The 16,313-nt window shown below is 45.1% G+C and overlaps 1 protein-coding gene across 1 annotated transcript; it reads right to left on the bottom strand.

Annotated features, from left to right (window-relative positions):
* Positions 1-2,994: 2,994 nt before the first annotated feature.
* On the bottom strand, positions 2,995-16,062 carry pla2g4ab (phospholipase A2, group IVAb (cytosolic, calcium-dependent)). The gene is made up of 18 exons (XM_067230717.1): positions 15,995-16,062; positions 14,474-14,609; positions 13,542-13,623; positions 13,020-13,168; positions 12,813-12,926; positions 12,369-12,406; positions 11,860-12,004; positions 10,861-10,997; positions 10,497-10,719; positions 9,953-10,067; positions 8,698-8,835; positions 8,126-8,215; positions 7,201-7,266; positions 6,021-6,263; positions 5,684-5,868; positions 5,143-5,332; positions 4,165-4,322; positions 2,995-3,480 (listed from the first exon to the last, which is right to left on the bottom strand). Exons 2-18 carry the CDS (start codon positions 14,504-14,506, stop codon positions 3,343-3,345), a joined length of 2,244 nt encoding a protein of 747 aa, XP_067086818.1. The 5' UTR covers positions 14,507-14,609; positions 15,995-16,062; the 3' UTR covers positions 2,995-3,342.
* Positions 16,063-16,313: the final 251 nt, after the last annotated feature.

Genomic DNA, 16,313 nt, shown 5'->3' with positions numbered 1-16,313 from the left:
ACTGGCTGCGGAATCGGATCGTTTCACTTCCGCGATCGTTAGCGCCCCCGTTGGCAAGAGTGGTACTGTAGTACACATATTACATTCAGCCACAAGAGGGAACCAAAACCTAAGCAGTAGAATGTTGACCTTTTTTTAAACTGTCTGTGGACGTATTTTTAAACAAACGATATGTTATGTTAGTATGAAATAATGTTTATTATGGAATCAGACCCAGCAAAATTTCTAACGCTTTTTTCTTCTTCGCAATTACTGAATCTGCATCTTTTAACTTGACTTAACGATTTACTACTGTGTAAAACGTCTGTATTTCCGGTCAGGGTGCAATGCAAACAGATAAAAAAGACATCTTCTCCATGGAGAGGCTGTGTGACTCATCCTCACTAGGCCTGCTCTTAAAAGGCTTACCTGTTAGTAAATCACGTTTTGAGTTGAGTAGCCTATATTTAAACATTGTTAACAAAAAAATTGACAAATGTTATCAAAAATAGGTAAATGAAGCACCATACAAGTTAATGTTACAATTTTAATGTTATCCATTCGTTATTTCGGTAGGTTTTAGTGGTTAGTTTGACTGAACTTCATAATGTCACTCCTAGTGCTGTTGTATAGGCATTTGGACCCAACATGCACTTTGTCACAGCAGATCTAACTTGAAACCAACTTCCAAATAACTATTTTAGGTCTGACGGAGTACAGAACTTCCTCTATGTCAAAAGACTACCCTTGGTGTGGTGTGGTGTAGTGAGGTGCGGTTGAGTGCAGACACACCTATTGGAAGGGCTGTTAGCATTTCTTATGTGACACATCTAGACAATTGGCCCTTCGCAGGAAAAATAAATATAAGCTAAACATGCTAGATTCCGTTTGGTCCCAACCGAACCTCACTTCAGTGAGACGGTATGGGTCAGGCCACGCCCCAGTCTGAGTCTGCTGGTTGAGAAACGATTGCTCACCGAGTTGGAAGTAGATGTGGAATGTAGATGCTTTTGACGTGGAATAATACTGGAAAAGCTTGCTGGTGTCAGAGACAGTGGAAGTCAAATGAGTGTGTGTGTGTTTTGTGTCCCGGCATAGGCCCGTTTTTCATACATCTGTGTGTGTGTGATAAATTGACCCAGACAAGTAATAGAGGCGGTATTTGTAAGACGGCTGCGTTTTGAATGTGTGAAGGCTTTGAGTGTCTGTCTGTCTGTCTGCTTGCCTGCCGGCCTGCCTTCTTGTCTGATGCAGCACCTCAAAGTGAATCCACAAAGAGGGCGTTCAGCAAGAAGTTTGTGTGCCAGACAAAAGCCCCATCAGACTTGCCGTAGAGAAAAGTATCCCAAGTACATAATTAGCCCCTCTAATAAGACTTTTGCATGATTCCTCAATTAGGGAATGTAATGATTTACTGTGTGACGTGTTCTGACAGGCCTTTGGGAGCTAGGAGGCAGTATGGGCGACTAAAGTTAAACAGTTTCCGGTGTTTCTGAGGCATAGACTGAAACTTATGGAAAGATACTGTACTGTACAGTGCATTTCATGTTAGTCAGAGGGCTTTAAAGGCCTATAGAGGAATTTTTCTGAACGTTGAGTTTTTATGACTTATTCTTGCCCACCAAAATATCTTGAGGGGGTTGGATTACTAAGAAAGTAGACAGAAAAGCAGTAATTTCCTTCTCTTTATTCATGAGTGGGAACTTTGCACATTGACTGTGTATGATATGAATGAACAGAGTAAAACAGAAGTTTATGTACACAACCTAAAAGGCCCATTATAAAGAGGTTACACGACGAGACTATTAAAAAATGTTACGAAAAAGAAATTTCAAACCAAAACATCAGGTGTACTCATTCTCTCTATTCACAATACCTAAATAGTTGGTATGTTATTGTATTTATAGTAAATATAAACATTGTATAAATCAAAAAAGAGGAAAAATGATGTCACGTCACATAATCCTCAAAGTGAAAACAAAACCCTACAAAAACAAAAACTACAACAAAGAATAAAAGCTAAAACCATCGTTAATTGAGGCAAGTCCAGTAAGACCAAGAAAAGCTGATCATTCTATATATATCATCTCAACAGGAAGAGCTAAATAACAAGCCTGGGGTCCCTAAGATTAGGGAACAGATTCCAACAGCAGCACGTGGCACCTGGAGGTGAAGGTGCAACGCCTCATATTCCTGCCCTCAAACGCTGCAGGTGGAGGTGTAGTGTGTCAAACTCCACCCAGAACTGTCGAGAACCCTGTAGAAGGTAAGAGAACTTACTAACTTTTCTTTCTTTTTGGCATCGCGCCACTCTTTCTCCACCCCTCTCACCTCACCTCAGCTGAGACACCCTATCTGGGAGTGGAGGAGGGACTGAATGGGGTCTTGGGTAACATCTCTTCAGCCTTTCTCTTGCTCTCTGAAGAGTCGCAGAAGGGTCAGAAAGAAAGGAAATGAATCGCTTAAAAAAAAAAAAAAAAAAAAAAACCTTGGTTGAGTGTCTAAGGGGAAACCCGAAACGACACACACTCCAGAATGTAAACACGCATGAATACGATCGAGGGAGAGACACAGGCAAACAGTTTCTACGGCAACCCGAGACTCGATTTTGTTAATTATTTTCTGAAAATCAGAGGGTTTCAGTTGTGAGATACTCCCTAGGTGAGTAAACATCATTGAGATGTTTGAGGTATTCCAGAGTGTACTTGTGGAAGGAGCATTCTCCTGGCGAAGGCTTCCAGTTTAGAGCATATGTTTAGACCAACAACGTTACTACATAAAGCTGCATGGTCCATATACAAGAGTTGCACATGACATAAAATAAGGAAAGTCTATTGATGACACAGTACAGTATATGCTACCCAAACCTCTTATTACCCACATTACTACAAACTTCAGGATCCTTTAACTCCTACTCCCTTTCGTCTTTCAGATCCAACAGGTTTCCTAGGTGTACACCAAACCTACTTGATTCACATCAGTTAACCCTTGTGTTATCTTCGGGTCATTCTGACCCATCAGTCATTGTGACCCACCGTCGTATTGCGACAGATTTACCGCATACAAAGACAAAGTGAAGCATTTTCTTTTAACAGCTAGGCTGTCTCAGACCCCCCACATTGCAAAGGTTAAAAGAAAAATATTTTAATTTGTTTTTGTATTGGGTCAAATTGGGTAAACACAACGATGGTTCGTTATGAACCTTTGGGTCATGTGACCCGAAGGCAGCACGAGGGTTAAAAGAAATAGGCACAATATACTTTTCCGAAAAGGAAATTGTCTTTTTTTTTCTGTCCGAAATGTAGGCCAATCTCAAGAGTCCATCTGGGCCTTGGACGCTGATTGGTTCACCCAGTCAGACTCTCAATTCTTGGGTCTTGGGCCAGGCTCTCGCTTGAGGAACTTCTTGTTGTGGATCTCGTTGAGTGACAGAGAGACGTTGCAACGAGAGGGGTTTTCCTTCCTGTACACGATGCTGTCCTTAATGGCATCTTTAATCACCTGTGGACACACGGTGGGAGGACAGGAACAGGTGAAAAGAGAACGCACACAGGCTTGCTCCATCGACTGTTCCTTGTAATCTTGATCGAACCATTGTTGGCAGGCAGATAGCTCCCTCTGCCTCCACACAGGCGTTTGATGTTGGGGTGACCCCGATTAGTTTCAGGCAATTGAACCCACTTTGATTCTGCTATATGAGGTTTTACATGCGTTATATCTGATTTGCTGAAGGGACATTTCCTTTAGGTGGAATGCTGTTTTACATGCATTACTTACGGTTAGCCAAGCAGATCTCCCTAAGGGCTTACCCATGGTACTCACTGCTTTAATGTTCCACATGGCTATCCTCAGGTGTATGTGTTTGTGTGTGTGTGTGTGTAGGGTTGGACTAAAACCGCAACATTGCATACAGAAATATTCTGGCCATGAAAAAACCCTCTTTAGTTGGCTAAACCGACATTTCCTATTACGTATATCAAATACAGAAAGCAATGTATCACTTTGAATAGAACAAGGAGTCCAGGCTGACCCTGATATGCACTCATGCATGAAACATCAACACCACACAAACTGTTACATCTACTCCACACCGCCCTCGACATATCTAACCATGCGGGTTCTCAACTACAGTGTCCTTCATGGACTGTTCTGAGTGATGGCTACTGTAGGCACTGCAGAACTGACCTCAATGTTGTTGAGTGTGTTGAACTCCATGAGATCGTGGAGTTGGGTGTAGGCCTGGTTGGAGTACTGAAAGTTAAAGGTGGAGTAGGGCGTCTCTGGGTCATCGAAAATGTCAAAGTCAGCAAAGTCCTTGTCTTTATCAGTCTCCCGAGGGACCCCTGCGAAGAAAACAACAGTTGGGCACCATATGTAGGTGAAATAGGAGAGTGGTGCTCACTTCTTGATTTTTACATTTACATTTAGTCATTTAGCAGACGCTCTTATCCAGAGCGACTTACAGTAAGTACAGGGACATTCCCCCAAGTAGGGTGAAGTGCACAACGTCAGTTGGCATGACCGGGAATCGAACTGGCAACCTTCGGATTACTAGTCCGACTCCCTCACCGCTCAGCCACCTGACTGATTTTTAAAGGGGCCGATTTTCATATCTCCTCAGTCGTATAGGACAAGTAAAATATTATTTTCCTATGATTGATGAAACCACTACATCTGACAAACGCAGGCCTTTGTAGAGGCTAGAGGAAACATGGAGGCATGTGACCTGTAGGGGAATGGTTCCATCCTGAGTGTATGACACAGGGTGGTCTGGTTAGCTGTAGTCTGTGTATCTTTCTATGGTGGATACATCAACCTGTTTACACACTGAGCTCTCCCGATGGAGTGAGAGATTCCTGCTTGGAGAATCCTTTAGGGAACCATAATTCAGCAGGCCTGGCATCTTGTAAAACGCATATCTTACAGGCATGCACAAACACACCCACACACACACACATACATTTCTACATGTTTAACCCCCTAGAGGTGTATATTCATTGAGGTCACAGGAGTTAGGGGCCCATTTACAGCCTCTACAGTTCACCAGAAATGAACTATGAGGAAATAAACTGGAACTTTCCAAGCCGACTTCCCAGAAGGGAACAACTTGCCAGTATAATAACAAGGCTACTGATAAGACTTTTGTTCGCACAAGATAATTACCAGGGGCTTTGAAAGTCCTGAAGTTGATGTTGACCAGGACAAAATGGATGACAGTGGGGCAGTTCTTGTCACCCTTGTTTGGCTTGAAAACGTAGCATTCTTTCAGACCTTCACGGTCAAAAACCTTGGGGTCGATCTTGGGAAACGACAGCTTGTTCATCCTAGCCCATTTCTCGGCCAGCAGAAGCTCCTAGATTGAGGACACCGAGTTAAAAAGCACTTCAGAATAAACGCATTCAATACGTTAACTTGTATTCCCCTTTTCGCTAAATCGTATCGCCTTACAGTACCACAGTCGCCTTACAATATATAGTTCATCCTTGTTTATTTTCACAGTTGAATGAATAATCTATTACTTTGATCGTCCCAGAATTTAAGAAGGAAGTGTTCCATTGTTGTGATACTGAAACCTACAGAGTTCTGCATTCCACATGTGACACAGCTGTTTCCATCCTGATCGATTCTTTCCACAACATCAACCAGGCATTAGACCAGGAAGTAAACCAGGAAGTAAACCAGGGGGTAAAGAGGGACCTCTGACCTTGAAGGGTGGGCTGGAGTCGCTGGGGCGTGCGGAGAAGTCAAAGGAGATGATGAGGTCCACGCCTCGCTGGGGCCTGAGGATGAGCGGGTAGGGGAGGTTGTATGTCAGCCCGCTGTCCACTATGTGGATCTTCTTGCTCTTGACGTCCAGAGGCTCGTAGATGCGGTCGAACTCATCGGGGTCTGCGTGCAGATACAACACACCATCAACGCGTTGCTTGGTTGACTAATCTGCCACCGATCTACAGCAGAATGTTGTTTTTCTAGTATGTAATGTACTGTATATATATAAAGCAGGTTTGACCCCCCCCCCCCCCCTCCACACACACACACACCTGTGACTGCGTCCACTTCATCCTCGCAGTTTGGTGATTGGCACATATGCTCGCCGAAGGGGGAGTAAGGCATGCTGGTGTTCAGGTTGAGACCCAGCATGAAGTTGTGCACCTTACCCGCTCGCCCCTCCCGCGTGTTGAAAAGTGTCGAGTCGCTGAACAGCGAGGTGATCGTGCGCTGGACCCAGCTAGCCTGGGCATGACGATGGTACTCCTCTTCCGCTTCCTGGTTCTCCGTGCCAGCTGATTGGACGGGAGGCGGCAGGGGGAGGGACAGTGTCCAAACATAAAATAATAATTGAGTTATGGGATGTTTACGCCCTTCCAGACCTGTTAGTCAAGGATGATAAGTTCACCTTGAGGAACCTGATGACCTTTTAGAGAACACAATTTTTTATTTATTTTTTAGTTCTGAATGTCAACTATATTTAGCTTTCCCATTTCTTTTTCTCACGCTTTCCTTTTGATGGGGAGGGGAATCGAACAGAATCACACCCATCATCTCAAAGCCACACTCAGACACAGAGGCACCTACACGCCATGTCTCGTTGTAAAAGCTAAACACAGTTCTTAAGGTAAACACCTGATGCAACACTAATTGTCAGGTGGGAAAAAAGGTAAATACCACGAAAACCATGATACAGGCTATTTGGGGAATCGGTTACTCAAAGCCCTGGGCGATTCATGGTGAGGCCCTAACCTAAATGTATAATGATTCCATGCCTTGTAGGTGAAAAAATGAGAAATGAGTCAGTGCGGTGATTTGTAATGTGTCAAAACATGACTTGACACACTGGAGACACACACTCTTACTGTTATCTTCAGAATCCAGTTCCCTTATATTTCCTCAGTGTCTCCTATACGAGTGACTACAAGTTTTATGGACTTCAGCCTTGTTCAGCGCACTTCAGATTGGACGTTGATGCTATGCTAATCCCTCAGTGCTGTGCCTTTGCCACGGTACAGTAGGATTTACATTACATTTAGTCATTTTAGCAGACGCTCTTATCCAGAGCGACTTACAGTACTTACAGGGACGTTCCCCCCGAGGGTGAAGTGCCTTGCCCAAGGACACAACGTCATTTGTCACGGCCGGGAATCGAACTGGCAACCTTCAGATTACTAGCCCGATTCCCTAACCGCTCAGCCACCTGACTCCCTAGGATTGAGCTGTTCCTACCTTTGCAGGGTTCCTCATCATTGTCCATGCTGTCCTGTCCCACGATGTGTTGTGGCTTTATCTGTTCTATGAGAAAAGATAAGGACACCTTCATTCATCACTGGAAACATCCACTGACTGAAACCGTGACTTTTGCCAAACTTTAAGGAGGGAAGCACATGAGCTACATCGTACGAGCTAATGATTTGTTTCATGTGTCCGTTTGGATTTTGTACTGAAAGCGAAATGTATGAAAACTTCAGCAAAAAATGTAAACTACGTCCACAGTAGGTACACGTTTCTTATGACGTATGTGAGGTCTATTATCTTTCTGTTATTTAATCCTTTTGACTAATCTGTGATTTACAATGGCCATCAAAACAAATCACCAGGCAATCATTTCTTTGAATGGGAAGAAGTCAATGGATCTATCAACACGCATGATGTGCAAAGGCGACCATTAAAAAATCAATTTAGACAAACATCTGAGATGCTCATCTTAGGGAGAACGACAGGGACCGGATATCTCTCTTTTCATCTCACGAATCACACCCCAGACAGAGAAAGGCCAAATGGCTATTTTGGGAAACACTCAAAGTAGTGAGTGATTATCTGCAACTACTGTCACTGTGTGTGTCAACATCGATCAACTTTCAGACAAAGAAACAGATGTAATGGGATACAAGGAGAGGTGAGATACTACAATGAGAGGTGAAGTTGGCAGGTTGCAGATAGACACAAATGATTGGAATGAGGGCCGGACTAACCACAATTACTTCAGCTGTCAATCACCAAAGACTTTAGTTTTCAAGCAGCTGAACAGGACACGCTACAGTTTATCCTAAACGGACAGGGTCTGGTTTTGAAGAACCTCACAGTGAGTTTGTCTTAGGTTCAGTGCCGAATGTGAAAGGTTGGTTCAGGGGGGGTTAGAGAGTGATTTTACCAAGCTCCTCTTCCATGGTGCTTCCCCCTGTCGTGTCCTTGACCCCCAAGACTCTGTTGAAGAGGATGGAGAAAGCACTGCCCCACACACCTAACAGAGAAAACACAGTTAAAAATGAGAAGTTTTGTTTTAATCCCAATCAGGAAACACAAACCTGTGTATTTGGCCCTCGGGCTAGAGTTTGTGAGTCAAAGTTTGGATAGTCATTACCTAGGTGGAGGGGATGACAACCCTGACTCATAGGATGTCTGTGCTGTTCGGCACAGCACAATTCCCTCTGGCAGTTTCGTTCCGCCTGCAGTGGCCATATTTGTTTTGGACGGAAGTCCAAATAAAAGCGGGATAACCACTATCCTCTAAGGTCCAGTAGGGTTTAAACAAAAGGCCTCTGTTTTGTATACAACACTAACAATGTGAGTAACGTAAGGTTTACTGAAGGTTTTTTACTCAGAATGTAGAGTTCCCGGGTTTACCCCTTGGTCTCTCATGCGGTGTATGTCATACAGCACACTATCAGTTCCCTCGAGTCGGGTCCGAACTTTCTCCTAAAACATCGGTCTGTGGAGCCTCACCCATGAGAAAGTGCAACGGGTTCTCTTTATACTTCTTCACAGCGGTTCCCATGAAGAACTTGCTTCCGAAGAGGTCCGGTGTCATGAAGGTGCCATACTTGGCCATGCCGATCTCGTACGGGCTGAACTCCACCCAGTCTGTCGAGAGAGAGAGAAAACGTCCATCCGTCAGTCAAATCGGCCAGGACACAGTGCACACACGCCATCGCTCGTTTTCCTCCAGCTCAAATCTTTTGTTTCTTTTCAAGCGGGGGAGGAGAAGACGTAGTTTGAAATAAGATAAGGTGAACGACATGCCAGCTAACGCAAGCCTCTACAGTCAACACCAGGTACACTTTTGTTTGTTGTGGAAAAAAAAAAGTGATGGAGGCACCGGTGTAAAGCAGTGTCATTGATCATTTGTCAAGTCAATTTTAAGAGGGAACACATTGAAGCCAATTCCATGTACTGTACTACACAAGTTATTTACACGTGTAAACATTGCACACGTTTTGACACTTCCTCAAAACGTACAATGCCTTCCTCTTAGTTGGTACTGGATTGTAATGAATACGTTTACAGCAGTTGCAGAGGTGGAGCGAATGTATTTATTTTATTCCGAAAGGTAGGGTATTTCCCTGTATAACTTGGCATAAAGAAGGGAAAGCCACTAACAATTCACTGGAAAAGCAAATATGTATTTGCATAAACTGCAGGAAGTAAATGTGGAATTGGACATGAGACTTTGTGCTTGTAGGACCGTGTGTCTTTTCTAAGAAAGATCTAAAGATCTTGAGATCATCGGGGTTAATCCCAGTCTTGTTTGGCATGCAGCCTTTACCCTGTGTCACCCTCCCACATTCTCACTGCTGATGTTTGGCTGTTCAGCACGCTGACTAAAACCATGTCTTATTTGTGGTCTAACAGTCTAACTCTGTACTCCTATTGGGTGGCTGCCTTTCCCCTTGCTGATTGACACCTACCTGGTTCCCATGGCCTGTTTGACGGTATTAATGTGGTCCGCTGTTAGTAACTACTCAACATTTTGAACACGTCGCACACAAATACAATTGACACTTCCTTCAAAGCAGACATTGACAGATCTACCTAACGACCTCTCGCGGTGCGCAGAATGAGCGGCTCTACTAGGAAACGCATTGAGATCATCTGATCATCTCTGGTTACTGATTATCTTGCAGTACTATGCAAAACATTTCATTGGAAGGCACACGCACGCACGCACGAACAATTCACGCGCTCTGAGAAGACGGCTGACCTGCGAACATGAGCTCAGACACGTCTGGTTTGACGTGCAGACAGGTGAAGAGAGGGAAGGGGCACTGGGCCTCGTCCACCTTCTCCTGCATCTCGCTCAGCTTGGTGTCCATCCTCTGGGAACGCAGAAACACACACAAAACACACACAAAAACCATCAGTTTCACTGATCTTTTTGAACAAGAAGAGAAAGAGCAAGCGAAGACAAAAGCAGGAAAATGAGATGGAGGAAGTCGGGGGGGGGAAGAAAAGATGAATCTGTCAATGTTTGTAGAGGCAAAACAGTCATGGGATTGGACAAACGAAGAGACCGGAAAAGTAGAACAGAGAAACAGACTAAACGAGATACAAGAAGCGCTCTCCAACCACGTTCTTGAAAAGCCACCTTCCTCCAGGTTTTGTGGTCCAGCCCGAATCTACCACCCTCTATCATAAAGATTTCCTTATTGATAAGACGGGTAAGGCGGTGGACAACCAACAGGAGGGTAGCTCTCCAGGAGCAGAACAGGGGAGGCTTGACACAGTGGTCCCTAAGATCTCCTCACCCCCGGGATGAGCGTGTCGCCGATGAGCATCCCGAAGATGTCGGTGAAGGTGACGGGCTGGCCGGCGGCCTTCTTGGTCCACAGAGCCTGGATGTAGGTGGTGATGTGCTGGGGCATCAGCAGACGCAGGGGGTTGCCGCTCACGCGCTTCATCAGTTCCTGGTTGATCTCCTTCGGGCCTTTGGTGGGGAAGTCGGGGTGGGAGTACAGAGTGGACATGTACCTGCGGGTGGGAGGGAGGGAAGGAGGGGAACACGACCATCTGTCAGAACACAGGGCCTGTGTTGGTGTTGATCTTGGCTCGAGGGTAGGGAGAGAGGGAGAGAGGGTGTTCTGTGGATGAAACGGGTTGAGTTCAACTGACCAGGTGGATCCTGAGAGACCAGCCACATATGTAGCACAGTCCAGAACCCCCGACTCATACAAGGCCTTCATCACCCCCGAGAAGCCCACCATGGCTCGGAATCCTCCCCCAGAGCCCACGATGGCAATGACTGGAACCTGCAGCACGACACACAAAACAACACTGCTGTCACAGGATGACGTAGATTAGGTTAGTCATATCACATGGGTGTGAAGATGCTATCAGTGAATCAGTACCCCAAAGTGTTGTTCCGTCATTTTTGGTTTTAGAGCTGATTTCCTGTTTTACTACTCTACTTTGTGCAGACTCACAAACCGTCAATCTGTTTCACTGCTGTCAAACCAAGCAGCCTAGACAATGTTCAGTAATATATATCTGTACAGCTCAATGTTGTGAGACGTTGCATGTTGTGAAACGGGCCAGCGATGGAGTGATGGTGTTTCAGGGGAGGGGGTGGGGGTGCTGCAATGTGCTGTTTACATTCGATGCAGGGAGATTTCCAGGCCTTGCCGGCTGACGCCTGGGTGTGCAGCCAGGGGTCAGACACGTCAGGCTCTCGGAGGAATGCTAAACTAGCCTGAGCGTTGAGCACGTCTGCGTTCTCTTGCTCTCTCTCTGTGTCTCTCGCTCTCTCCCTTTTCTGTTCCCCTATCTTCTGCTTCCGCCATTCCCCCTCTTCCCCTCCCCCATTTACTGTATCTTCTCCTTATCTCTGTTTTAATATCCTCTTCCTCTTTTACTCTCTTTCTCTGTTTCTATCTGTCAATGATTGCTGTAGTATTTACTGAAGTATTATCTTCATCTTCGTGGTAACAACCACGTATGTTGGCATATTCGCTCTTTTAAATGTTATCTTGTACGTTTAAAAACTGGTAGTCTGGTTTCTGGTCTGCTAGCAGAAGCAATGCGTTGCGTAACGCGTGACTTGCATGTGTGCAGTGGGTTTTAGCAATAGGCCTCAGTGGAAGCCTGGGTCCACAGTGTGGCTCTCTCCCCCACCTCCTGAGGGGAGCTGGGAAGAAAGCGGGGCTTCTCCATGCTCAGCAGTTTCTTGATACCCAGCATGGCCCTCTCTCTCCGGGTCTGCCTGTACAGCTTCTCCTTGTCACACAGGGCCAGGCTAAACCGCAGGTCCAGGTTGGTGCTGAGGACAGGACCGGGAGGAAATCATGACACTTGTAATGCAATATTAAGCAACGAGCAGAGCATTGTAAATCTGTAGTATCTTTAAAACACGTAAAGCTGTCCTGGAACTAGTGAAACCGTGTTAAAACAACCCTGTACTGTGCGCTTGGCGCATTGTGAATTAGCCACGTTGACTGGTGCTGAGGTCAGCTCTCTAGGTCAACTCCTATGCTTTGAAGTGCATGCCCATACAGCCCCATACATTTTGCTCGTGCATAGGATAAAGTCACATCGGGGTGAGCCAAAGAGATTCGCCATAGAAACATTACAAAACGAGTTTTATGATCAAGCAGCCAAGCAGGCTGACATATAAGAACACGTACCAGACCTCCAGGCACATCTCCAGGTATACTTTGGTTGCCTGTCATAATAACAAAGAGCTGGTTATTGTACAGTGCAGTAGATAATGATTAGTCGGTCAACACTGGGATACCGCAATCATGGGGTGGGGGTGGGATTTAAAGGGAGGGATGGGGGTTGAAGGAAAGAGAGAATGGGAAGAGGAAGGAGAGGGGTGGTAAAGAGAGGATGTAAAGAAGGAGGGGTGGTAAAAAAGGAGAGGCAGGAAAGAGAGAGGGGTACACGCTGTACAATAAAGAGAAGAATGACAAAGAGGAAGGAGGGGACCACAGAAGCAACACCACCACATTAACCTCAGGCATTAAAGAGTCAGTCATTAGAGAAGCCAAATCAGTCAAAAAGCAAATGAGAGGTTTTAGAGGTTTGTCTGTCATGTAGACCGAGTTCCTGGAACACAGGCATCTTACTTTGCCAATGAGTACAGGCACGGTCTCAGTCTGTCCCACGGTGAGCTTGGAGATTTCAAACGACGCCGTCCCAAGGGTCTCGTCCATAACATAGTTTGCGTCCATTAGTGTTATCTAGATAGGTGGAGAAAAAAAGGAATAACGTTGTTAAACTTGAATAAAACACGAGCCAACTGATCAACTGACACAGGGGGTTCCACGGCCCACCTCCAGAGTGTTCTCCTGGTTGGGGTCCAGGATGAAGTGGAACGTCTCGTTCCATTTCGGGTGGATGTTGTTGTCGATGTGCCGTGTCTTCTTCCTGCTCTCGGGGGTCGTGGGGATGAACAGCTCCACATAGGGGTCAGGCGTGTCCACTGCACACAAACACACCCTCGTCATGCACAGCAGAGGCGTTGTAAACGATCAAGGAATACAGGCACTGCATGGTGCTCGTCACTGCTAAACCGACCTGGCAATTTTACACGTTGAAATACTGATTTTGTACTGCTTTACTTTCATCAGGTGCGTTTGACCTTACGTTGTGTCCGTTTGGGCGTTTTGCATAATTTCATTTCAAACCAAACGGTTACATTTGAATCCAAATCATTTGTATTTAGCCAGATGGGTCAATTGAGAAACCAATTGTCATTCACAATGATGACCTGAACCTTCTAAAGACCCATGTCAGGGGTCTTCTCCATGCTGAACTGGTAGGATCAGAGGGACAGGTGTGTTAGACAGACTCACGCAAGTCACCGAGCGCGCCCTTGGTGACGTTTTCTGCTCTCACCACGGTCACTTTCAACTTGTGCGAAAACTGCTGTTCGACCTGGAAGACCATAAAAAACACCTCATGAGAAGACCCACTTCAAGCCAACACAAGCCAAGTTACATCACCGTGAGGTGTAGAGGACAGCGCCCCGTAAAGACATATCCACCTGCTTTCCTGTGTCTATATATATTATGAAAATATGTGGTTTTAAAGCGGCATGAAGACCTGTTGCTGATAAAGGAGACTAAACAATAAGGCTGTGTTCAGGGGCGTAGCCAGGACATTATTTCTGGGGGGCCAGCTCTGGCCAGTCTTTTATTTGGGGTGGCACTTGATTGTCAAAAACTACTATTTTAAAACTCACACACTGCATCACTCAGAGCAGCAGTTTTCTGACGGTATCCAGTGGTTAGCTGCTAGTCTCCATTGAAGCGCTGTCAGAATGCAGGTACGTTGGTTTGTGTCTTGCGCTGTTGATGGGGGCGTGGCCCAACATGTTGCGAATATGGGGCTTGTTGCGTAAGTGACAAATGACAATATAAGACGAATTTATAAAAAAAATACTAATGCATTTTTTCAGCTTCATACTGTTTCTGTTCAGGAGGGTTTAAAAAGGGTTTAAAAAGTTTTTTTTTTTTTTGGTGAGGTTGGGGGGGCCGGCAGGGTGGCCATTCTCTGACCAATGGTGGCCGTGGCCCCCCCTGGCCACCACGTGGCTACGCCCCTGGCTGTGTTTGTGACAATCCTCAAGATTTCTTTTATTTCTATGGTGTCCTTGTGGACCTTTCAGTTCTGCTTCCATAGACTCCAAATACGTTTTTACAACATGCAACAAGGATCGAGTAGGCAAAACAATATCTCGTCTGAGTAACGATACCACTGTACTGCAAATGAAAGTGTTACTCACGATGATGTACTGATACGGGTCTATGGCAGACATGGCTGTCGTGGAAGAGGATGTGTCCTTCCTGCTTCTGTCTGGACGCCAGCCGTGAACTTGGACTCAGGATGAAGTGTGAGTTACACACAGAAGCATCTAGAGACTGGGGATGCACACAACAGGATAACGTCAGAGGTGGAGTGTCAAGTAAGACAGGTTATTCGGATAAAAACATGACAGAGACACAGAAGAGCTTAAGTATAAGGCACAAATGATTTCAACACACCTGTTGATTATGATTGCAACTGTACAGTAACTGGTAAAAAAGAGCTGGGCTATTAATAGATGTGACAGCACTGAGGGGAAGTGTGCTAAACTACATGATAAATATTGCCCTGTTGGTTGGTGTGAATTTGCATTTGTTTTTGTGTGTGTGGGGTTGTGAGAGAGGGTGTGTGTGTGTGTGTGTGTGTGTGTGTGTGTGTGTGTGTGTGTGTGTGTGTGTGTGTGTGTGTGTGTGTGTGTGTGTGTGTGTGTGTGTGTGTGTGTGTGTGTGTGTGTGTGTGTGTGTGTGTGTGTGTGTGTGTGTGTGTGTGTGTGTGTGTGTGTGTGTGTGTGTGTGTGTGTGTGTGTGTGTGTGTGTGTGTGTGTGTGTGTGTGTGTGTGTGTGTGTGTGTGTGTGTGTGTGTGTGTGTGTGTGTGTTCCTGTAAATAGCATAGCAAGGTCAGTGAGGCTTTTCTCGGTTGGTTAACAAAGCGTAACATTTCTGTGAGGAGTTCAAGCACGTATCGTGTGTCCGCTGTGCTAGTCACGTAGTTTGCAAAGATGGTCCAAGTTCTGAATGTGCTCGATGAGCGCCTGTGCGCACATCCCTTCTTTCACAAAATACCACGTAGGCCTACTAAGAAGATGTCACATCTAGTCTCACTTGTCCCACAGTGTCATCAACACACTCAAACTTCTCAACGTTTTTACGGTATTGTTGTATTAATCTACTTATTATTGTATTGTTTATAAACACACAGACATTCCGAAATCAGGGTTTCTTCAATGAAATGTACAACCCAAAGTATCATATATCACCATAATCCCAGTTCGTTGCAATTGCGCGCCAGTGTGACACTTCCAAAATTATTACGGATTAAACCACGAACAAAAGTATCCCAGGACAGAATAAGTGAATATTGGCAAATATGTTAGAGTTCCATATGTGGGTACATGATCTTTACCAAAATGGCTACAAGCGATGGCAACGAATTGATCAACGAAATTATAGTTAGATATTTTGTCTAAGTTACAATTCCATTTGCCACCATAGATAATATGTTGTATTATTCAGAAGCCGATAGTAGTATGTGGCCGACGTGCCAATACATTAAAACCAGTCTTTGTATCCGCTCTTACGTAAAAACATGTGAAAGCCTGTCTTGGTGCCAACAGCGAGCAAATGCGCACCGTCAAAGTGACAATTTAGAAACAAAAACGGCATTAACGCCAGAGGTGTGATCATCAAACATGTGCTATTGTGTACCTATTTTTCCACGTACCTTGAGTTGAGAACTTTACTGTAATCATTAATCCTGGACAATATGACATGCTTTGCAGTCCACCGTGCACGGGGAAAGAGATGGAGGAGGTGCTACGAATTTCTGGGAAGGCGTTCACACCCCGTCACTCAACTCTCAACTTCAAGAATATAGGAAGTATCTTTGTCAAATCGAATTTTCAAGAGAAAGTTATCATGGGGATATCTGAACATTGAACAGTGACTGGTCATTCCTCTAATAAGATTTATTGTAAACAAAACAAAAAAACAGACAAAAAGAATGAGAGAGTTACAGGGTGAACCTGTCACGGCTTTAACTC

The sequence above is a fragment of the Osmerus mordax genome, chromosome 27, assembly GCF_038355195.1.
Source record: "Osmerus mordax isolate fOsmMor3 chromosome 27, fOsmMor3.pri, whole genome shotgun sequence".
In the NCBI taxonomy this organism is placed as follows: Eukaryota; Metazoa; Chordata; class Actinopteri; order Osmeriformes; family Osmeridae; genus Osmerus; species Osmerus mordax.
This window is presented reverse-complemented; position numbering and strand designations above follow the sequence as displayed.